Source organism: Oncorhynchus masou, unplaced genomic scaffold (assembly GCF_036934945.1).
Source record: "Oncorhynchus masou masou isolate Uvic2021 unplaced genomic scaffold, UVic_Omas_1.1 unplaced_scaffold_1043, whole genome shotgun sequence".
In the NCBI taxonomy this organism is placed as follows: Eukaryota; Metazoa; Chordata; class Actinopteri; order Salmoniformes; family Salmonidae; genus Oncorhynchus; species Oncorhynchus masou.
The window spans coordinates 50,734-74,293 of record NW_027000132.1 but is presented as its reverse complement, the minus strand read 5'-3'; the positions used below and the strand labels follow the sequence as shown (position 1 = coordinate 74,293).

Below are 23,560 nucleotides of genomic sequence, written 5' to 3'. Positions count from 1 at the left end.
AGTGAGTTGTTGTTTATGTTTCTAAGACTGCAGGGTGGGAGATGCAACAATGGCCTTGAGAACAGCAGGAAGTGTGTTGGTGTTCTTTCTCTGGTCTGTAGCAGGTATGGTCCCGTTCATAACTGTTTTAGTTGCCCTGTGTTTCAATTTATAAACATGTCTAAAAGGTTAAGAGTCATAATGTTGTTCTGTTTGGCATATATACTTCACTTTATATGTTGGTCTTCTACCGTCCCTGGGAGGGGTGCGTCACTTGAACGGGTTGAGTCACTGATGTGATCTTCCTGTCTGGGTTGTGCCCCCCCCTTGGGTTGTGCCGTGGCGGAGATCTTTGTGGGCTATACTCGGCCTTGTCTCTGGATGGTAAGTTGGTGGTTGAAGATATCCCTCTAGTGGTGTGGGGGCTGTGCTTTGGCAAAGTGGGTGGGGTTATATCCTTCCTGTTTGGCCCTGTCCGGGGGTGTCCTCGGATGGGGCCACAGTGTCTCCTGACCCCTCCTGTCTCAGCCTCCAGTATTTATGCTGCAGTAGTTTATGTGTCGGGGGGCTAGGGTCAGTTTGTTATATCTGGAGTACTTCTCCTGTCCTATTCGGTGTTCTGTGTGAATTTAAGTGTGCTCTCTCTAATTCTCTCTTTCTTTCTCTCTTTCTTTCTCTCTCTCGGAGGACCTGAGCCCTAGGACCATGCCTCAGGACTCCCTGGCATGATGACTCCTTGCTGTCCACCTGGCCGTGCTGCTGCTCCAGTTTCAACTGTTCTGCCTTATTATTATTGGACCATGCTTGTCATTTATGAACATTTGAACATCTTGGCCATGTTCTGTTATAATCTCCACCCGGCACAGCCAGAAGAGGACTGGCCACCCCACATAGCCTGGTTCCTCTCTAGGTTTCTTCCTAGGTTTTGGCCTTTCAAGGGAGTTTTTCCTAGCCATCGTGCTTCTACACCTGCATTGCTTTCTGTTTGGGGTTTTAAGCTGGGTTTCTGTACAGCACTTTGAGATATCAGCTGATGTACGAAGGGCTACATAAATACATTTGATTTGCTTTGATTTGATTTCTACTCCTAATTGAGAGATGCTTATCTGTAGTTTCCATTCACACTCAACTCAGCAACTTTGGCAACAAAATGTGGACCAACAATACCGTTAGTGAGAGCCATTTTTGCCTCATTTTCATTTAATAAATGTTGTGTTGTGTGACTGTGTTTCAGTTGTACTGGGGAAAAATGTCTGGAGTGTGACATACACTAATCAGAGTATCTGTGCCTTGAAGGGGTCAACAGTGGAGATGACCTGCTCTTTCAGCTATCCCAGAGGTCATAAGGTCACATCAACCTTCTGGTTCACTAAAATTGAGACTGAAGATCTTGGTCAGAACCCAGAGTATGCAGGTCGTCTGGAGTATCATGGAGATAAGAAGAAAGACTGTACCCTGAAAATCACAGACCTGAGAGAGAGAGACTCAGCTACATATTGGTTCAGATTATTAACAAATCAGGAAGGAGGGAAATATTCTGGAAGTCCTGGAGTCTCTCTGTCTGTCACAGGTACAGTAAAAGTGTTTTTATGTTCAATTCCAATTAGTTCTGACAATTGTTGTGGTGTGTCTGTACAATAGTCTGTATAACATAGGATTTCTTCCATCTTTGTATTAGAGTGATAAGTCACCCCACCTACATCTGGTACAAGAACGGACACAAAGTAAAGGAGGACACCTCCAGCCTGGACTCAGACTCCTTTAGTGATGCAGACAGTTATTCCTGTGCTGTAAAAGGCCATGAGGATCTCCTCTCTCCTGCAGTGTGTAAGTGTGTTTTTAAAAATAAAAATCTCATACATGTTTGTTTCAGGTTGTGAGACTTATGCCAATGAATCAATTAATATGGATCACTATTCAAATGATGGTTGTCACGAATGTACACTGTTAAACTTGTTTGTTTTTCTTCTTCATAAACAACATCAGTGTATATCGGTAGATATTGTAATTACGTTTTATTTAAGATTTAGATAAGGTGTTATATTGTCTTCTTGTATTTCAGGTCAGAAGTGTTGGAGTGTGACTTACACCCATCAGAGTATCTGTGCTTTGAAGGGGTCAACAGTGGACATATCCTGCTCTTACACATATCCCAGTTATCATGAGATCAAACAAGCTTTCTGGTTTACTAAATGGTCTGGTCTGGAGGCTGAAGATCTGAGCTCAGTGCCAGGGTATGAGGGTCATATAGAGTACCTTGGGGATAAGGAGAGTGACTGTACCCTGAGAATCACAGACCTGAGATTGAGTGACTCTGCTGGGTACATGTTCAGATTCATAACATCTGGAGGAAGTGAGTTTTCTGGCTCACCTGTCTCCCTGACTGTCACAGGTAATCTGTCACTCATCTCACATCTGTTAGTGTAATGACCTTATTTAGGGAAGTCATACAGACACAGTAGTGGTATGTGATGGAAAAATACCGAATGTAGTATTTCACATAAGAGGACATATATAGGAGGAGAATAATGATTTGGTGCCTTTTTCTCTAGATGTTGTGTTGGAGATGTATCCTACATCTGTGTCAGAGGGGGAGAATGTCACACTGAGATGTAGAACCAACTGTACACTGGACCCCATCACAGTCTACAGTTGGTATAAGAATGGACAGCCTCTACCAAACAGCAACACCTCCTCTCCTGTCTATATCCTGTTCTCAGTCAGCAGTGAGGATACAGGCAGATACTCCTGTTCTGTAGAAGGACATGAGGATCTCCCCTCTGCTGAAGAGACTCTCACTGTCACATGTAAGTACATGGGGTTTAACCCTTTAGTTTGGTATAATAACATTGTAGTGACAGATATTGGCTCCACATGATACTTGAATGGATCATCTTCAATAAGAGGATGGAGCTAAATGTCATTGTGTGGAAAAGTACATTTGTGGAAAGTTTGTGTAATATTCTCTCTCTCTCTCTCTCTCTCTCTCTCTCTCTCTCTCTCTCTCTCTCTCTCTCTCTCTCTCTCTCTCTCTCTCTCTCTCTCTCTCTCAGTAAGTGTGTTAGTGTGTCCATAAACATTTTAGTGGGAGTGTAAATTGCTAATTCAGTATCTTCTTTCAGAATGTGAGGGGACCCTCCCACTGAAGAGAACCACTACAGAACCTGGACTTAAGAGAACCACCACAGAACCTGCACTGAAGAGAACCACCACAGAACATGGACTGAAGAGAACCACCACAGATCCTGGACTGAAGAGAACCACCACAGATCTTGGACTAAAGAGAACCACCACAGATCCTGGACTGAAGAGAACCACCACAGATCCTGGACTGAAGAGAACCACCACAGATCCTGGACTGAAGAGAACCACCACAGATCCTGGACTAAAGAGTATCACCACAGAAGCTGGACTGAAGAGAATCACCACAGAAGCTGGACTGAAGAGAATCACCACAGAAGCTGGACAGATCTTGGACTAAAGAGAACCACCACAGATCCTGGACATAAGAGAACCACCACAGATCCTGGACTGAAGAGAACCACCACAGATCCTGGACTGAAGAGAACCACCACAGATCCTGGACTAAAGAGTATCACCACAGAAGCTGGACTGAAGAGAATCACCACAGAAGCTGGACTGAAGAGAATCACCACAGAAGCTGGACTGACGAGCTACGGTTCTAATCCAAAACCAGGCCTCACACCTCTATTCTCTTGCAACCATATCTAGATGGTTTTCCAGACCATGAACTTTAGCTTTTGAGTAAATGCTGGAACCTCTCCTCCCCTCTGGACTCCAGTTGTTCACCTCTCCTCCCATCATGACTCCAGTGGTGGACCTCTCCTCCCCTCTGGACTCCAGTTGTTCACCTCTCCTCCCATCATGACTCCAGTGGTGGACCTCTCCTCCCCTCTGGACTCCAGTTGTTCACCTCTCCTCCCATCATGACTCCAGTGGTGGACCTCTCCTCCCCTCTGGACTCCAGTTGTTCACCTCTCCTCCCATCATGACTCCAGTGGTGGACCTCTCCTCCCCTCTGGACTCCAGTTGTTCACCTCTCCTCCCCTCATGACTCCAGTGGTGGACCTCTCCTCCCCTCATGACTCCAGTGGTGGACCTCTCCTCCCCTCATGACTCCAGTGGTGGACCTCTCCTCCCCTCATGACTCCAGTTGTTCACCTCTCCTCCCATCATGACTCCAGTGGTGGACCTCTCCTCCCCTCAGGACTCCAGTGGTGGACCTCTCCTCCTCTCATGACTCCAGTGATGGACCTCTCCTCCACTCATGACTCCAGTGATGGACCTCTCCTCCCCTCTGGACTCCAGTTGTTCACCTCTCCTCCCATCATGACTCCAGTGGTGAACCTCTCCTCCCCTCATGACTCCAGTGATGGACCTCTCCTCCTCAGGACTCCAGTGGTGGACCTCTCCTCCCCTCTGGACTCCAGTTGTTCACCTCTCCTCCCCTCATGACTCCAGTGATGGACCTCTCCTCCCCTCAGGACTCCAGTGATGGACCTCTCCTCCCCTCAGGACTCCAGTGGTGGACCTCTCCTCTCCCCTCATGACTCCAGTGATGGACCTCTCCTCCCCTCATGACTCCAGTGGTGGACCTCTCCTCCCCTCATGACTCCAGTCATGGACCCCCTCATGACTCCAGTGATGGACCTCTCCTCCCCTCATGACTCCAGTGGTGGACTTCTCCTCCCCTCTGGACTCCAGTTGTTCACCTCTCCTCCCATCATGACTCCCGTGGTGGACCTCTCCTCCCCTCTGGACTCCAGTTGTTCACCTCTCCTCCCATCATGACTCCAGTGGTGGACCTCTCCTCCCCTCATGACTCCAGTTGTTCACCTCTCCTCCCATCATGACTCCAGTGGTGGACCTCTCCTCCCCTCATGACTCCAGTCATGGACCCCCTCATGACTCCAGTGATGGACCTCTCCTCCCCTCATGACTCCAGTCATGGAACCCCTCATGACTCCAGTGATGGACCTCTCCTCCCCTCAGGACTCCAGTGGTGGACCTCTCCTCCTCTCAGGACTCCAGTGATGGACCTCTCCTCTCCCCTCATGACTCCAGTGGTGGACCTCTCCTCTCCCCTCATGACTCCAGTGATGGACCTCTCCTCCTCTCAGGACTCCAGTGGTGGACCTCTCCTCTCCCCTCATGACTCCAGTGATGGACCTCTCCTCCTCTCAGGACTCCAGTGGTGGACCTCTCCTCTCCCCTCATGACTCCAGTGGTGGACCTCTCCTCCTCAGGACTCCAGTGGTGGACCTCTCCTCCCCTCATGACTCCAGTGGTGGACCTCTTCTCCCCTCATGACTCCAGTGGTGGACCTCTTCTCCCCTCATGACTCCAGGGATGGACCTCTCCTCCTCATGACTCCAGTGGTGGACCTCTCCTCCTCATGACTCCAGTGGTGGACCTCTTCTCCCCTCATGACTCCAGGGATGGACCTCTCCTCCTCATGACTCCAGTGGTGGACCTCTCCTCTCCCCTCATGACTCCAGTGGTGGACCTCTCCTCCTCAGGACTCCAGTGGTGGACCTCTCCTCCCCTCATGACTCCAGTGGTGGACCTCTTCTCCCCTCATGACTCCAGTGGTGGACCTCTCCTCTCCCCTCATGACTCCAGTGGTGGACCTCTCCTCCTCATGACTCCAGTGGTGGACCTCTCCTCCTCATGACTCCAGTGGTGGACCTCTCCTCCCCTCATGACTCCAGTAGTGGACCTCTCCTCCCCTCATGACTCCAGTGGTGGACCTCTCCTCCCCTCATGACTCCAGTGGTGGACCTCTCCTCCCCTCATGACTCCAGTGGTGGACCTCTTCTCCCCTCATGACTCCAGGGATGGACCTCTCCTCCCCTCATGACTCCAGTGATGGACCTCTCCTCCTCATGACTCCAGGGATGGACCTCTCCTCCTCATGACTCCAGTGATGGACCTCTCCTCCTCAGGACTCCAGTGGTGGACCTCTCCTCCCCTCTGGACTCCAGTTGTTCACCTCTCCTCCCATCATGACTCCAGGGAAGGACCTCTCTTCCCCTCATGACTCCAGTGATGGACCTCTCCTCCCCTCAGGACTCCAGTGGTGGACCACTCCTCTCCACCCATGACTCCAGTGATGGACCTCTCCTCCCCTCATGACTCCAGTGATGGACCTCTCCTCCCCTCTGGACTCCAGTTGTTCACCTCTCCTCCCATCATGAGTCCAGTGGTGGACCTCTCCTCCCCTCAGGGCTCCAGTGGTGGAACTCTCCCCCTCTCAGGACCAGTGGTGGACCACTCCTCTCCACCCATGACTCCAGTGATGGACCTCTCCTCCCCTCATGACTCCAGTGGTGGACCTCTCCTCCCCTCATGACTCCAGTGATGGACCTCTCCTCCCCTCTGGACTCCAGTTATTCACCTCTCTCCTTTATTTTACTAGGCAAGTCAGTTAAGAACAAATTCTTATTTTCAATGACAGCCTAGGAACAGTGGGTTAACTGCCTGTTCAGGGGCAGAACGACAGATTTGTACCTTGTCAGCTCAAACCACTAGGCTACCCTGCCGCCCCGACAGGAAGAGGATGAGGGACTGTGTCCCTACTTTAAAAGGGAACAGGAGGCTTGGGGGGTGTCACCCCATTTGTCGTCCTCTGGCACCGGCCACAGATCCCAGACAGAACACTGGACATATATAGTGAGTGTGTGAAGTGTCAATCAAAGTGAAGAGGAGTGAAGAGTTCTCTTTCACACAAGAACAAACTGGAAACTCAGAGCAGCTTGCCTTGGACTTGGCATAATGACAGCTCACTGTTGTCTGTTGTTTCTAGCTAGCTAATGTTGATAGCTAGATGACAGGTAACTAGCGAGCTCACTAGTTAACTATGGGGTCTTGCTGTAATTCAGCGGCAGCACATCATATTGTTCACAATCCAGTACATTCAGAGGAGCTGTGTGATGCACAAAAATGCTTGTTTATCACTGAATAACAGCAGCTTCATGTAGCTAACAAGCTAGTTGAGATCACTAGTTCACTCAATTAAAACACCAGTTCAACATAAGTCCCAATAACACAGTACTTTTAAGTACGTGACTGTTTTATTCTATATATATTTTTGCCATTTTCAAATGTTATTTTACCTTCTATTTTGTATATTTTCATCAGACTTGTAGGGACATATGAAGCCTGGAAGCTGCAGTAATGTTGAGATGTCAGTAGGGAGAGCTCTAGTCTAGAACACTGGAACCAAAGATACTCCTCTTTCATCTGTTCTGGAACCTTCAGTACCAGCTGATGAGGAGTAATGGGAATGGGTCACATTTTGTCTCTTGTAAAACATGTAGGTCCACTCCTCAAATAAAGAAATGCAACTACAGTATTCTGACTTTAGCACATTTTCGATTTAGATTCAGTAACATCCCTTATGTGACATGTTGTTGCTGCATGTTAATGACCTGTCTAGACTACTTTAAAATGTGTCAACCACAGAACTCACACTTAGGCTTTGCCTGCTTCTACTAACACTTACAGTAGACTACTTCTTGTTTCCACGCAGTGACAGTAAGTTGACTAACTGTTCAAGACCTCTCCTCTTCACTTCACTCTGTAAGTACACTTGATGATATCTTGAAATATAGTTTTATTTTTGCTGTTTTTAGCCAAACATCACATGACTTCCTGTATCTTTGTACTTGTTGGTTTATATTGAACTGTGTTTTGGTTGTTACATCAGGGCCTGTATTCATAAAGTGTCTCAGACGGTCCATATAATTATGATCTAAAAGGCTAAACTGATCCCAGATCAGCTCTCCTACTCTGATACACATTGTGAATACTGACCCTGGACTGGGGTTTCATGTGTTTAGTTTAGTTCAGTTTATTCATTTACATGTTTAAAACATGATCAGTAGAGTATACCAGTAATACCCAGATCTCCATTCAAAAGGGTCATGTTCACTGTCATAGTATAACAAAGACAATGATAACTGTCTGTGTGTGTGTGTGTGTGTGTGTGTGTGTGTGTGTGTGTGTGTGTGTGTGTGTGTGTGTGTGTGTGTGTGTGTGTGTGTGTGTGTGTGTGTGTGTGTGTGTGTGTGTGTGTGTGTGTGTGTGTGTGTGTGTGTGTGTGTGTGTGTGTGTGTGTACGTGTGTGTATGTGTGTGCGTGTACGTGTGTGAGTGTGTGAGAGTGTATGAGTGTGAGTGTATGAGTGTGAGTGTGTGAGTGTGTGTGTGTGTACGTGTGTGTGTGTGTACGGTGCATGCTATTTTAAGAGCTCTCAGATCAACAGATTGTTGTGGAGCCATTTTGAAAATGGCCTAAAGTAAGAGTTTTGAGTGATTGAATGAATGCTTCGTAAGAGCTTTAGGAGTAGTATAGACACAGTTGTGGTGGACTGTGTTTAGGAGTAGTATTAACATGAGACACAGTGATGGTGGGTTGTGTTTAGGAGTAGTATTAACATGAGACAGTGATGGTGGGTTGTGTTTAGGAGTAGGTTTAACATGAGACAGTGATGGTGGGTTGAGTTTAGGAGTAGTATTAACATGAGACACAGTGATGGTGGGTTGTGTTTAGGAGTAGTATTAACATGAGACAGTGATGGTGGGTTGTGTTTAGGAGTAGGTTTAACATGAGACAGTGATGGTGGGTTGAGTTTAGGAGTAGCATTAACATGAGACAGTGATGGTGGGTTGTGTTTAGGAGTAGCATTAACATGAGACACAGTGATGGTGGGTTGTGTTTAGGAGTAGTATTAACATGAGACACAGTGATGGTGGGTTGTGTTTAGGAGTAGTATTAACATGAGACACAGTGATGGTGGGTTGTGTTTAGGAGTAGTATTAACATGAGACAGTGATGGTGGGTTGTGTTTAGGAGTAGGTTTAACATGAGACACAGTGATGGTGGGTTGTGTAGGAGTAGCATTAACATGCGACAGTGATGGTGGGTTGTGTATAGGAGTAGTATTAACATGAGACACAGTGATGGTGGGTTGTGTTTAGGAGTAGTATTAACATGAGACACAGTGATGGTGGGTTGTGTTTAGGAGTAGTATTAACATGCGACAGTGATGGTGGGTTGTGTTTAGGAGTAGTATTAACATGAGACACAGTGATGGTGGGTTGTGTTTAGGAGTAGTATTAACATGAGACACAGTGATGGTGGGTTGTGTTTAGGAGTAGTATTAACATGAGACAGTGATGGTGGGTTGTGTTTAGGAGTAGTATTAACATGAGACGGTGATGGTGGGTTGTGTTTAGGAGTAGTATTAACATGAGACAGTGATGGTGGGTTGTGTTTAGGAGTAGTATTAACATGAGACACAGTGATGGTGGGTTGTGTTTAGGAGTAGTATTAACATGAGACACAGTGATGGTGGGTTGTGTTTAGGAGTAGTATTAACATGAGACAGTGATGGTGGGTTGTGTTTAGGAGTAGTATTAACATGAGACGGTGATGGTGGGTTGTGTATAGGAGTAGTATTAACATGAGACACAGTGATGGTGGGTTGAAATGCTGACTAAACGGGTCCTTTCCAACAATGCAGAGTTAAAGATAAAAATACAGTGTATTCAGAAAGTATTCAGACCCCTTGACTTTTCCCACATGTTGTTACGTTACAGCATTATTCTAAAATGGATTCAATTGTTTTTTCCCCCTCATCAATCTAAACACAATTCTCCATAATAATAAATACAAAAACAGTTTTTTATACATTTTTGTAAAAAAATGTAAACTGAAATATCACATTTCCATAAGAATTAAGACCTTTTACTCAGTACTTTGTTGAAGCACCTTGGCAGCAACTACAGCCTCGAGTCCTCTTGGGTATGATGCAACAAGCTTGGCAAACTTGTATTTGGTGAGTTTCTGTCATCTTCTCTGCAGATCCTCTCAAGCTCTGTCAGGTTGGAGCATCGCTGCACAGCTACTTTCAGGTCTCTCCAGAGATGTTCGATTGGGTTTGTCCTGCCTCTGGCTGGGCCACTGAAGGACATTCAGAGACTTGTCCCGAAGTCACTCCTGCGTTGTCTTGGCTGTGTGCTTAGGGTCGTTGTCCTGTTGGGAGGTCCTGAGCGCTCTGGAGCAGGTTTTCATCAAGGATCTCTCTCTACTTTTTTTTACTTCTCTACTTTTTCTACTCCCTCATCCTGACTAGTCTCCCAGTCCCTGCAGCTGAAAAACATCCCCACACCATTATGCTGCCACCACCATGCTTCATCGTAGGGATGTGCCAGGTAACCTCCAGACGTGACACTTGGCTATTGAGGCCAAAGACTTCCATCTTGGTTTCATCAGACCAGAGAATCTCATTTAGGTGCCTTTTGGCAAAGTTCAAGCTGGCTGTCATCTGGCTTCCATCTGGCCACTCTACAATAAAGGCCTGACTGGTGGAGTGCTGCAGAGATGGTTGTCCATCTGGAAGGTTCTCCCATCTCCACAGAGGAACACTGGAGCTCTGTCAGAGTGACCATCGAGTTCTTGGTCACCTACCTGACCAAGGCCTGTCTCCTCCGATTGCTCCGTTCTTCCATTTAAGAATGATGGAGGCTACTGTGTTCTTGGGGACCTTCAATGCTGCAGACATGTTTTGTACCCTTCCCCAAATCTTTGCCTAGACCCAATCCTGTCTCGGAGCTCTACAGACAATTCCTTCGCCGTCATGGCTTGTTTTTTTCTCTGACATGCATAGTCAACTGTGGGACCTTATATAGACAGGAATTTACTACAGGTGGACTCCAATCACATTTTAAGGACGATCAATGGAAACATGATACACCTGAGCTCAATTTCGAATCTCATAACAAATGTTATGGATACTTGTGTAAAAAAAAATAAAAAACGTTTTTGCTTTGTCTTTATGGTGTATTCTGTGTAGAATGATGAGGGAAATTGTTCTTTATTCCATTTTAGAATAAGGCTGTAACGTAACAAAATGTCGAAATAGGTAAAGGGGTCTGAATACTTACACTGTATAAATGTTTTGAGGGAAATAGTGACACAAGGAATAAATACAGAGTGAATAACGAATATAGAATTTACTGCTTTTGCCAGTTCAGGAAGTCAAAACAGCAACCTTTACTGGCCCAACGCTCTTAAGCGCGAGACTACCTGCTGCCCCATAGGGAGGGGTAAAGTGACTAGGCATCAGGAGCGATAATAGACTAAGCGAGCATAGAAGTAACTTACCGTAGCTCGTCTGGTGGTCTTGTGTCACTGGGCAGCTTGCGGCTGGATTTCGCTTTGTAATCCATGATAGTTTGCAAGCCCAGCCACATGCTTCTCCCTTCAGAGCCAGCAAAGTAGGATTCAGCCTTAGTCCTGTATTGACGTGTTTCCGGTTTGATTGCTCATCTAGATGTGGTCGCAGAATTTCTTTATGCGTCCGGATTAGTGCCCCGTTCCTTGAAAGCGGAAGCTCTAGCCTTTAGCTCTGTGCAGATGTTGCCTGTAATCCATGGCTTCTGGTTGGGGTACATCTGTAAGTCACTGTGGTGACAATGTCGGCGATGCACTTATTAATGAAGCGGTGAAAGACGTGGTCAATTCCTCAATGTTATTGGATGAATCCCGGAACATATTCTAGTCTGTGCTAGTGAAACAGTCCTGTAGCTGAGCTTCCACTTGATCGGACCACTTACATATTGAGCGTGTCTCTGGTAGGTCCTGTTTGAGTATTAGCTTGTAGGCAGGAAGCAAGAGGACAAAGGTATGGTCTGATTTGCCAAAGAGAGGGCAAGGGAGGGCCTTTTATTCATGTGTAGAGTATAGGTGAACTGGAGTTTTGTTCCTCCTAGTTGCACAGGTGAGGATCCAAAAGTGTTCTTCAGCTGTCCCTATAGGAGCAACCTTTTTGGTTCTATGTAGAATTATTTTTGGTTCCAGGTAGAACATTTTTGTGTTCCATGTAGAACCCTCTGTGGAAAGGGTTCTACATGGAACCCAAAAGTGTTCTACCTGGAAACAAAAAGAGTTCTTCAAAGTGTTCTCCTATGGGGAGAACCAAATAACCCTTTTAAGTTCTAGATAGCACCATTTGTTTTCTAAGAGTGTAGACAAATCAGCACGATGTAAATCCACGATGTAAAGCCACGACTCTGAGAAACATATATGACAGTTATTCAGGTCCCGTTGACCGGATAGTTTTCGAGCTCATCCAGTTTGTTGGTCTATTTGTTGGTCTATTTGATCACCGACGTAATCTCGTCAGGATGCCTGCTCGCTTGACTCACGGCTGCCGGGGATCAGGGTTGCCGGGGATCAGGGTCTGGTCCGGAGTAAGCAGAATGTCCAATGTTGCAGACTCGTTGAACTGTTGTGATGTTTAGAAGCTGTAGGCCAAAGGAAATGTGTCACTACTTCCACCGAAGTCGGTCCCTCTCCTTGTTCGGGCGGCGTTCGGTGGTCGACGTCACCAGCCTTCCAGCCATCACCGATCCACTTTCATTTTCTATTTGTTTTGTCCTTGTCTTACACACCTGGTTTCACTCCCTCAATTACTTGTTCATTATTTAAACTTCTGTCCCCCATGTTTGTTTGTGAGTGATTGTTTGTTGTATTTACGGTCCGTATTGTGGGCTAGGTATTATTGACTATTTTTAAGTCTTGAGTAAAATGACGTGTATTATTTATCTCTGCTGTCCTGCGCCTGACTCCTCTGCACCAGCTACACCCAGACCTATTACAAAATGATTGCAGAGACATTAAGAACAAAAAGAGCATAAAAAGACCAGCATAAAAAACACAAATTAGCATCCACTGCAGCACCATCTCCTTCTATCACCAGCCTCCTCTGCTGTACATAAGGGCCAACATTGTAACATAATATAATAGTGGCTTATACTACTATAGTCATCAGTGTTTGTGTGCTTAAATGTGACTTGGTCAAGTTCTAGCCAGTGTTGTGTTTTATTTGTTTGTTATGTTGTTATTGACCCAAAATGTTTGAGGACATTATTATTAGGTACCGGTACTGTACACAATGACCAACAGGGGTTGTGTCCCAATGTAACGCTCGTCACTGTAAGGATGGTCGGACGAACGTGCAGATGCCTCTGATTGGGAACCATACCAGGCCAACATGGAAATACAAAAAACTAGAGTACCCACCCTAGTCACACCCTGACCTAACCAAAATAGAGAATCAAAAGGCTCTCTAAGGTCAGGGCATGACAGCACCCCCCCAAGGTGCGTTCACCGGCCGCAAAACCTGACTCTATGGGGGAGGGTTCGGGTGGGCATCTAGCCTCGGTGGCAGCTCCGGTTCGGGACGTAGACCCTGCTCAGCTCGCGGATCCCTCCTCTTCCGTGGAACCGGAACGTGGATCGTCGCCAGAGAAACCAGACCGCGGATCGTCGCCAAGGACTCTGGACCGTAGATTGTTGCCGGGGACTCTGGACGTGGATTGTCGCCAGAGGCTCCGGACCGTGGATCGTCGCCGGAGGCTCTGGACTGGGAACCCCCGCTGGAGGCTCTGGACTGGGAACCCCCGCTGGAGGCTCTGGACTGGGAATCGTCCCAAGGGTGTGTGTGTGTGTGTGTGTGTGTGTGTGTGTGTGTGTGTGTGTGTGTGTGTGTGTGTGTGTGTGTGTGTGTGTGTGTGCGTGTGTGCGTGTGTGCGCGTGTGTGCGTGTGTGTATGGTTTTACTGTCCTTGGACAGGAAGTTCTCACAAGGACAGTAAAACAAGGAAAAGTTGGACAAGTGGGTACATTTCACAGGTCCACACAAGGAAAATGGCTATTTTTGGTTGAGGGTTAGGATTATGAGTTAGATTTAGTTTTAGGGGTTAGGATTAAGATTAGGGTTAGTGGTTATGAAAAACATTTTGAATGGGAATAAATGTTTTGGTCCGCACCAGGATAGTAACACAACATTTTGTCTGTGTTGTTTGCCATTAGTTTACTCCAAATAGAGGAGGTGAGATAGGGTTAGGGGACAATAATAAAGATAATAAAGATACAGATAGTTTAATTAATAGTCACATGCACATTGTTGCAGGTGTAATTGCTGGCTACAGTGAACATCTTAGGCTTCGAGCTCCAATATGCAGGACTAGTGAAATAAAATTATGAAAAATGGTAATGAAAACAATAGAAGTAGAACTAGTACTATATAGATAATAACTCTGGCAGTGATGACTAATGACCATTGGGGTGGAGGCAGAGTAAAGACTGTAGAGGGGGTGGGGTGGAATGACCATAGGGGGAGCAGCAGCATGATCATAGAGTGGAAAATATATTTACAAAAAATATATATAAAAACTGAAATGTCCCCTCACTGTCAACTGTGTTTATTTTCAGCAAACTTAACATGTGTAAATATTTGTATGAAGATAACAAGATTCAACAACTGAGACATAAACTGAACAAGTTCCACAGACATGTGACAAACAGAAAGGGAATAATGTGACCCTGAACAAACGGGGGGTTCAAAATCAAAAGTAACTCTCAGTATCTGGTGTGGCCACCAGCTGCATAAGTACTGCAGTGCATCTCCTCCACATGGACTGCACCAGATTGGCCAGATCTTGCTGTGAGATGTTACCTCTCTCTTTCACCAAGGCACCTGCAAGTTCCCAGACATTTCTGGGGGGAATGGCCCTAGCCCTCACCCTCCGATCCAACAGGTCCCAGAAGTGCACATTGGGATTGAGATCTGGGCTCGTCGCTGGCCATGGCAGAACACTGACATTCCTGTTTTGCAGGAAATCACACAAAGAAAGAGCAGTATGGCTGGTGGCATTTTCATGCTTGAGGGTCATGTCAGGACGAGCCTGCAGGAAGGATACCACATGAGGAAGGTGGTTGTCTTCCCTGAAACGCACAGCTTTGAGATTTCCTGCAATTACAACAAGCTCAGTCCAATGATGCTGTGACACACCGCCCCAGACCATGACGGACCCTCCACCTCCAAATCGATCCCGATCCAGAGTACAGGCCTCGGTGTAACGCTCAGACCTTCGACGATGAACGGAAATCCAACCATCACCCCTGGTGATACAAAATCGCGACTCGTCAGTGAAGAGCTCTTTTTGCCAGTCCTGTTTGGTCCAGCGACGGTGGGTTTGTGCCCATAGGCGACATTGTTGCTGGTGATGTCTGGTGAGGACCTGCCTTACAACAGGCCTACAAGCCTTCAGTCCAGCCTCTCTCAGCCTACTGCGGACAGTCTGAGCACTGATGGAGGGATTGTTCATTCCTGGTGTAACTCGGGCAGTTGTTGTTGCCATCCTTTATCTGTCCTGCGGGTGTAATGTTCGGTTGTACCGATCCTGTGCAGGTGTTGTTACACGTGGTCTGCCACTGCGAGGATGATCAGCTGTCCATCCTGTCTCCCTGTAGCGTTGTCTTAGGCGTCTCACAGTACGGACATTGCAATTTATTGCCCTGGCCACATCTGCAGTCCTCATGCCTCCTTGCAGCATGCCTAAGGCACGTTCACGAGGATGAGCAGGGACCCTTGGGCATCTTTCTTTTGGTGTTTTTCAGAGTTACTAGAAAGGCCTCTTTAGTGTCCTAAGTTTTCATATAACTGTGACCTTAATTGCCGATAGTATGTAAGCTGTTAGTGTCTTAACGACCGTTCCGCAGGTGAATGTTGATTAATTGTTTATGGTTCATTGAACAAGCATGGGAAACAGTGTTTAAACCCTTCACAATAAAGATCTGTGAAATTATTTGCATTTTTACAAATTATCTTTGAAAGACAGGGTCCTGAAAAAGGGACTTTTCTTTTTTTGCTGAGTTTATATGACATATATGATATATACTGTATATATATATTCATATATATTAAATATAATGTATATATATATTTATATTTGATATATATTGTATATATTTACAACAAATATGAATAGGGAATTGGAAATGATTCAGACAATTACATTGATGGAAGCCACAATCTATCTGCAATATTGAAGCTGAGCTACCCCCTTAAAGAAAAGTGTGTGTGTGTGTGTGTCACTTGCTGTTTATCCTCACAGCTTGGTGATAGCAGTTATCATTGAACCTGGTGTTCAGTCTTCAGGCTGCTGTACAGCTTGGTGATAGCAGTTGTCATTGAACCTGGTGGTCAGTCTTTAGGCTGCTGTACAGCTTGGTGATAGCAGCTATCATTCAACCTGGTGGTCAGTCTTTAGGCTGCTGTACAGCTTGGTGATAGCAGCTATCATTCAACCTGGTGGTCAGTCTTTAGGCTGCTGTACAGCTTGGTGATAGCAGCTATCATTCAACCTGGTGGTCAGTCTTTAGGCTGCTGTACAGCTTGGTGATAGCAGCTATCATTCAACCTGGTGGTCAGTCTTTAGGCTGCTGTACAGCTTGGTGATAGCAGCTATCATTCAACCTGGTGGTCAGTCTTTAGGCTGCTGTACAGCTTGGTGATAGCAGCTATCATTCAACCTGGTGGTCAGTCTTTAGGCTGCTGTACAGCTTGGTGATGGCAGTTATCATTGAACCTGGTGGTCTTTCTTTAGGCTGCTGTACAGCTTGGTGATAGCAGTTATCATTGAACCTGGTGGTCAGTCTTTAGGCTGCTATACAGCTTGGTGATAGCAGTTATCATTGAACCTGGTGGTCAGTCTTTAGGCTGCTGTACAGCTTGGTGATAGCAGCTATCATTCAACCTGGTGGTCAGTCTTTAGGCTGCTGTACAGCTTGGTGATAGCAGTTATCATTCAACCTGGTGGTCAGTCTTTAGGCTGCGGTACAGCTTGGTGATAGCAGTTATCATTCAACCTGGCGGTCAGTCTTTAGGCTGCTGTACAGCTTGGTGATAGCAGCTATCATTCAATCTGGTGGTCAGTCTTTAGGCTGCTGTACAGCTTGACGGACCGTAAAAGATGAAACATTTATCCTTCTATATTTGGGTTTCTGAGAATAAAACAGCTTCTGAATAATCAATGTAGAAATATGTGTTTACAGTAATACAGATCTGTTCAATATGTGGTTGTTGTTGTTGTTGTTGATGATGACTGATTGTATCCATTAGGAAATAGATGTTGCATCATGCATCAAGTCATCTTAAATAGACAGATGTAGACAGACATGCAACACGTCACACACATTACAGACAGACAGTATTCACATAGACAACCATATAGCACAATACAACACAATACAATATGAGCCTGGTTCAGTTTCAGTAATGAGGCCCTGTACCCCATTTACAGTTTCTGCCTCTATGCATCAGGTGGATTTATTCATCAGCTATAGAGTGAGTTGTTGTTTATGTTTCTAAGACTGCAGGGTGGGAGATGCAACAATGGCCTTGAGAACAGCAGGAAGTGTGTTGGTGGTCTTTCTCTGGTCTGTAGCAGGTATGGTCTCATTCTTATCTTTTAGTTGCTCTGTTTAACAATCTACAGACATTTCTAAAAGGATAAGAATCATAATGTTATTCTGGTGTGTTCTGTTAGGCATCGCCACTTCACTTTAAATAGTTATCTTTCACACCTCACTGAGTGATGCTTTTCTACAGTTTCCATTCACACTCAGCAACTACAGCAACAAAGTGTGAACAACCCCTACTTTCAGTGTGAGACCATTGGCCTTGGCTTAATTCTGATACCATTGTGTTGTGTGACTGTGTTTCAGTGGTACTGGGTCAGGATGGCTGGAGTGTGACTTACACCACTCAGAGTATCTGTACCTTGAAGGGGTCAACAGTGGAGCTGACCTGCTCTTACACACATCCCAGTGGTCATACAGTCACAACAACCTTCTGGTTCACTAAAAATGATGCTGTTGGTCCTGTAAGTCTGAGTGATGACCCAGACTACAAAGGACGTGTGACGTACCGTGAGAATAAAGAGAATGGTCACACCCTGACAATCACAGACCTGAGAGAGAGTGACTCAGCTACGTACAAATTCAGATTTACAGATCAGACTGGAACATGGAGATATACTGGCAAACCTGGAGTCACTCTGTCTGTCACAGGTACAGTTACATTCAATATAGTTCAACTGTTGAATTCCATTTAGTTCAGGATAAATGTCTTGGTTTGTATTTATGTCTGTATAATAACATAGGATTTCTTCCATCTTTTTATTAGAGTGATAAGTCAGTGATAAAGGGATTTACAGTGATATTGTATTTTCTCCAGGTCTTCAGGTGAAGGTGACTGGTGGACATCAGGATAAGACACTGACCTGTATCACCACCTGTACTCTGACTGACAACCCCACCTACATCTGGTACAAGAACGGACACAAAGTAAAGGAGGACACTTCCAGCCTGGACTCAGACTCCTTTAGTGATGCAGACAGTTATTCCTGTGCTGTAAAAGGCCGTGAGGATCTCCACTCTCCTGCAGTGTGTGAGTGTGTTTTAAAAAATAAAAATCTCATACATGTTTGTTTCAGGTTGTGAGACTTATGCCAATGAACCAATTAATATGGATCACTATTCAAATGATGTTTGTCACGAATGTACACTGTTAAACTTGTTTGTTTTTCTTCTTCATAAACAACATCAGTGTATATCTGTAGATATTGTAATTAAGTTTTATTTAAGATTTAGATAAGGTGTTATATTGTCTTCTTGTCTTTCAGGTCAGAAGTGTTGGAGTGTGACTTACACCCATCAGAGTATCTGTGTCTTGAAGGGGTCAACAGTGGACATATCCTGCTCTTACACATATCCCAGTTATCATGAGATCAAACAAGCTTTCTGGTTTACTAAATGGTCTGGTATGGAGGCTGAAGATCTGAGCTCAGTGCCAGGGTATGAAGGTCATATAGAGTACCTTGGGGATAAGGAGAGTGACTGTACCCTGAGAATCACAGACCTGAGATTGAGTGACTCTGCTGGGTTCAGGTTCAGATTCATAACATCTGGAGACAAGTTTTCTGGCTCACCTGTCTCCCTGACTGTCACAGGTAATCTGTCACTCATCTCACATCTTACTGTAATGACCTTATTAAAACCTGCTATGTCAAGGTGATCCCCGAGGGGAACTCCACCCCCCCATTCAGCTGAAAAGGAGGCGCAGGGAATTCAAAAATATTCTTTAGAAATATTTAACTTTCACACATGAACAAGTCCAATACAGCAAATGAAAGATAAACATCTTGTTCATCTACCCATCATGTCCGATTTTTACATTTTTTTACAGCGAAAACACAACATATATTTACTTTAGACCACCAATCAAAAGGAAACACAGCCATTTTTTCCTGCCAAAGATAGTCACAAAAGCAGGATTAGAGATAAAATGAATCACTAACCTTTTGAAAATATTCATCAGATGACACTCATATAACGTGTTACACAATACATTTATGTTATGTTCGATAATATGCATATTTATATCCACGTATCTCGGTTTACATTAACGCCATCTTCAGAAATGCCTCCAAAATATCCGCAGGAATTATAGAAAGCTACGCCAGATTACAGAAATACTCATCATAAACTTTTACCATTTGTTCTACATATAATTAAAGATACACTGGTTCTTTATGCAACTGCTATGTCAGAATTTTTAAAAACGTTACGAAAAAAGCCTACCATGCAATAATCTGAGAGGGAGCTAAGACGTAAAAGTATTTCTCCGCCGTGTTTGAGTCAACAGAAATACGAAATTACATCATAAATATTCCCTTACCTTTGATGAGAATGCAGTGCAAGGAGTCCTCGTTCCACAATAAATCGTTGTTTTGTTCCATAATGTCCAATACTAGTGTCCAAATAGCTGCATCTGCACTTTCAGCTCCGTGCCCAAAAACTGATGCTGGTCCTGGAAAACTCGGACGAAAACTTCAAAAAGATATGTTCCAGGTCGAATAAACTGGTCAAACTAAGTAGAGAATCAATCTTCAGGATGTTATTTTCATATATATCCAATAACGTTCCAACCGGATCATACGTTTTCATCTGCAGCCAAATGGAACGACGGTGACACCCACAGACAAATGCGCCACAGGAAAATGGCATTCTGTCGGGACAGTGACTATTTCCCCTCCCATTCGGTCAAAGTTCACACCAAAGGCTCCATTCCACGTTCTACAAACTGAGGACATCTAGTGGAAGGCATGGGAAGTGCTACCAAATCCATATCTTGTTTGGGAGGGAAGGGGCGATGACGTCAAATTTGACCCACACTCAGAATTTCACCTCTTGTTTGGTTGGAAGATTGCCTGCCCTATGAGTTCTGTTATACTCACAGAGATAATTCAAACTGTTTTAGAAACTTCAGAGCGTTTTCTATCCAGTAGTAATAATAATAGGCATATATTAGCAATCTAGGACAGAGTAGGATGCAGTTCACTATGGGCACGCAATTCATCCAAAGTGAAAATACTGCCCCTATCCCCAACAAGTTTTAAGGGCAGTCATACAGACACAGTAGTGGTATGTGATGGAAAAATACCAAATGTACTATTTCACATAAGAGGACATACTGAACAAAAATGTAAATGCAACATGTAATGTGCTTGTTTCATGAGCTGAAATAAAAGATCCCAGAAATGTTCCATATGTACAAAGAATGTACATCTCTCAAATTTGTTTACATCCCTGTTTGTGAGAATTTCTCCTTTGCCAAGATAACCCATCCACTTGACAGGTGTGGCATATTATGAAGCTGATTAAACAGCATTATTATTACACAGGTGCACCTTGTGCTGGGGACAATAAAAGGCCACTGTAAATTGTGCAGTTTTGTCACACAAGACAATGCCACAGATATCTCAAGTTTTAAGGGAGTGTGCAATTGACATGCTGACTGCAGGCATGTCAACCAGAGCTGTTATCAGATAAATTAATGTTCATTTCTCTACCATAAGCCGCCTCCAACGTTGTTTTAGAGAATTTGGCAGTGCGTCCAACTGGCCTCACAACCACAGACCACGTGTATGGCCACAATCAACAGCCTGATCAACTCTCTGTGAAGGAGATGTGTCACGCTGCATGAGACAAATACGCTTTTTGTTCATATGGAACATTTCTGGGATTTATTATTTCAGCTCATGAAACAACACTTTACATGTTGCATTTATATTTTTGTTCAGTGTAGTTGAAACAGAGACCCGAGAGAGAGAATGACTGTCATTATTGTCTCTAAAATAGTTTCAGATCCGAGAGGGCAGTATGACACAGAGTTACTCTGTCTGTCATAGGTAATAAATACTGTGTTCCATACTAGACCAAGATTCGATACAAATGTGCATTATCAATCTACAGACTAACGTAATTTGAATTCAACATATCTTGAGTTGTGTTCATTCAGTATAAGGGTCAGGATGATAGTCTGTACAGACTGGAATAGGACTGGCTTGCATCATTTCTAGAAGAGAACTCAGTAAATTCATACAGTATTTAATGTGTTGTATTTCTCTCCAGATCTTCAGGTAAAGATGACAACTTCACTGTTTTCAAGATGGGTGACACTGACCTGTATCACCACCTGTACTCTGACTGACAACCCCACCTACATCTGGTACAAGAACGGAGACAAAGTAAAGGAGGACACCTCCAGACAGTACTCAGACTACATTAGTGATGCAGACAGTTATTCCTGTGCTGTAAAAGGCCATGAGGATCTCCACTCTCCTGCAGTGTGTGAGTGTAGATTCAACTACAGTATTCCTCCTCATTAGGCTACATTCATTCATGTTGGGGAATTACACATCTGAAACACTCATCACACAGAAAGATCTGAGAAAAGAATACAGAAAACACTATATTGTCATGTTATTGTTTAAGGTGTCCGTGGTCAGAAGTGTTGGAGTGTGACTTACCCCCATCAGGGAGTCTGTGCCTTGAAGGGGTCATCAGTGGATATATCCTCCACGTATGACAGTGGTTATGATACGATCACATCAACACTCTGGTTTAGTCCCAAACAGAGTGACAGGTGGAGGGATGAGTTGATCCCTGAGGACCTAACCACAGACCCAGGGTATGCAGGTCGTGTGGAGTATGTTGGAGAGAAGGAGAGAGGTCGCTCCACCCTGAGAATCACAGATCTGAGAGAGGAGGACTCAGCTGAGTACAAGTTCATATTCAACACACAGACATCAAGATGGGGACACAGCTTCCCTGGAACAACTCTGACTGTCACAGGTAACACTGAACTCACAACCTACAGGTGAATGTGACTCCTGCCTGGTGATGCAACATGTTGGGAACTTTCCCCAAATTCCAGAAATCCTGGTTGGAGGATTAATTCCTTCTGATTCTGGGAATATTCTGGAAAACATGGGGATTTGGGGAGAGTTATCAGAAGTGTTTAACCGTGTTCCTGCCACAGTGACCATGCAGCTGTGGGTGTTGTCTTTTTTTAACATTGATACAATAGGAACCTTCTGTGTAGGAAAGTCTTTGTTTATTGTAATCAGGTGATTCAGGGTTTTAATGATGTTTTTTACTCCAGGTCTTCAGGTGCGGATTAAGGATCCAACCAACATCATAGAGGGAAAGCGGCTTTGTCTGTTCTGTGAGTCCATATGCTTTCTGCAGGACAACCCCTCTTACATCTGGTACAAGAACGGACAACGTCTGTTCAGACACGAGACTAAGTACCTGATCCTAGACCCAGTCAGCAGTGAGGATGCAGGCAGATACTCCTGTGCTGTTAATGGCCAGGAGGATCTCCCCTCTGCTGAAGAGACTCTCACTGTCAGATGTGAGTATGTGGGATATAATTCTAGAACTACACGCTGATTATACAAAACATTAAGAACACCTGCTTTTTCCATGACATAGACCAGATTTACACAACTGCTGGTCTGCAGGCCAAACTTGGCTTGCGGGTGGTTTTATTTGGCCCCCCACAAGCAAGGTAAGAGTACACATTCTTGCATTATACTATGTGTATTCTTACCTTTTATGTCCTCATCTTTACCAGATGGCCAAAGCAACACCTCAGTGTCAGTGAGTCCCTCTGGTGAAATAGTGGAGGGCAGTTCAGTGACTCTGACCTGCAGCAGTGATGCAAACCCACCTGTGGACAAATACACTTGGTACAAGATAACATACAAGAAAATGTCAATGAGACATTCTGGACAGAGCTACACCATCCATAATATCAGCTCTGAGGACAGAGGAGAATATTACTGTGAGGCTGAGAATGAAGTTGGAGCCAAAATATCAAAGCTTGTTCCTGTAAATGTGTTGTGTAAGTATTGCATATAATCTCCAATTTCAACTCTATTTTACTTGAATTATGATTTTACAGATATATATTCTGACCTCAAAAGGAAAGTATTGTGACACATTTTTCCATCAGATAAACCAAGGAACACCTCAGTGTCAGTCAGTCCCTCTGGTGAAATAGTGGAGGGCAGTTCAGTGACTCTGACCTGCAGCAGTGACGCCAACCCACCTGTGGAAAACTACACCTGGTACAAGAAGAACGTGATCTCACCAAAAGCATCAGGACAGAGATACACCATCCATAATATCAGCTCTGAGGACAGAGAGAGATACTACTGTGAGGCTCTGAACATTATAGGGAGAGAGACTGTCCCTGTCCATATTCATGTTACATGTAAGTATCTCACATTCTGTCTATTTCTGGTGCTCTGTCATTTTACAGATTTCATTCTGACATCATGCATTTATAAACCCAA

The 23,560-nt window shown here is 44.8% G+C and overlaps 2 protein-coding genes across 2 annotated transcripts; both read left to right on the top strand.

The window, feature by feature from the left end:
- The first annotated feature begins 1,129 nt into the window (after positions 1–1,129).
- On the top strand, positions 1,130–3,391 carry LOC135528822 (contactin-5-like). The gene is made up of 6 exons (XM_064957878.1): positions 1,130–1,151; positions 1,420–1,549; positions 1,658–1,806; positions 2,042–2,371; positions 2,532–2,786; positions 3,102–3,391. Coding segments are annotated over exons 1-6 (888 nt in total). The 3' UTR covers positions 3,104–3,391.
- Positions 3,392–4,141: 750 nt separating this feature from the next.
- LOC135528821 (sialoadhesin-like) lies at positions 4,142–23,554 on the top strand. Its single transcript, XM_064957877.1, has 11 exons — positions 4,142–7,581; positions 17,225–17,302; positions 17,580–17,924; positions 18,091–18,303; positions 18,539–18,865; positions 21,330–21,548; positions 21,693–22,052; positions 22,363–22,614; positions 22,837–23,106; positions 23,218–23,482; positions 23,527–23,554. The coding sequence occupies exons 2-11, from the start codon at positions 17,248–17,250 to the stop codon at positions 23,552–23,554; spliced, it is 2,334 nt and encodes a 777-aa protein (XP_064813949.1). The 5' UTR covers positions 4,142–7,581; positions 17,225–17,247.
- Positions 23,555–23,560: the final 6 nt, after the last annotated feature.

Bases quoted from the DNA above. Each gene is read 5' to 3' on its own strand.
- LOC135528821 (XM_064957877.1), top strand. From the start codon at position 17,248: ATGGCCTTGAGAACAGCAGGAAGTGTGTTGGTGGTCTTTCTCTGGTCT. The intron at 18,304-18,538 runs GTGAGTGTGTTT...CTTGTCTTTCAG, and splicing joins TCTCCACTCTCCTGCAGTGT to GTCAGAAGTGTTGGAGTGTG. The intron at 23,107-23,217 runs GTAAGTATTGCA...TTTTTCCATCAG, and splicing joins TGTTCCTGTAAATGTGTTGT to ATAAACCAAGGAACACCTCA.
- LOC135528822 (XM_064957878.1), top strand. From the start codon at position 1,130: ATGTGGACCAACAATACCGTTA. The intron at 1,152-1,419 runs GTGAGAGCCATT...CATGGAGATAAG, and splicing joins GTGGACCAACAATACCGTTA to AAGAAAGACTGTACCCTGAA. The intron at 2,372-2,531 runs GTAATCTGTCAC...CTTTTTCTCTAG, and splicing joins TGTCTCCCTGACTGTCACAG to ATGTTGTGTTGGAGATGTAT.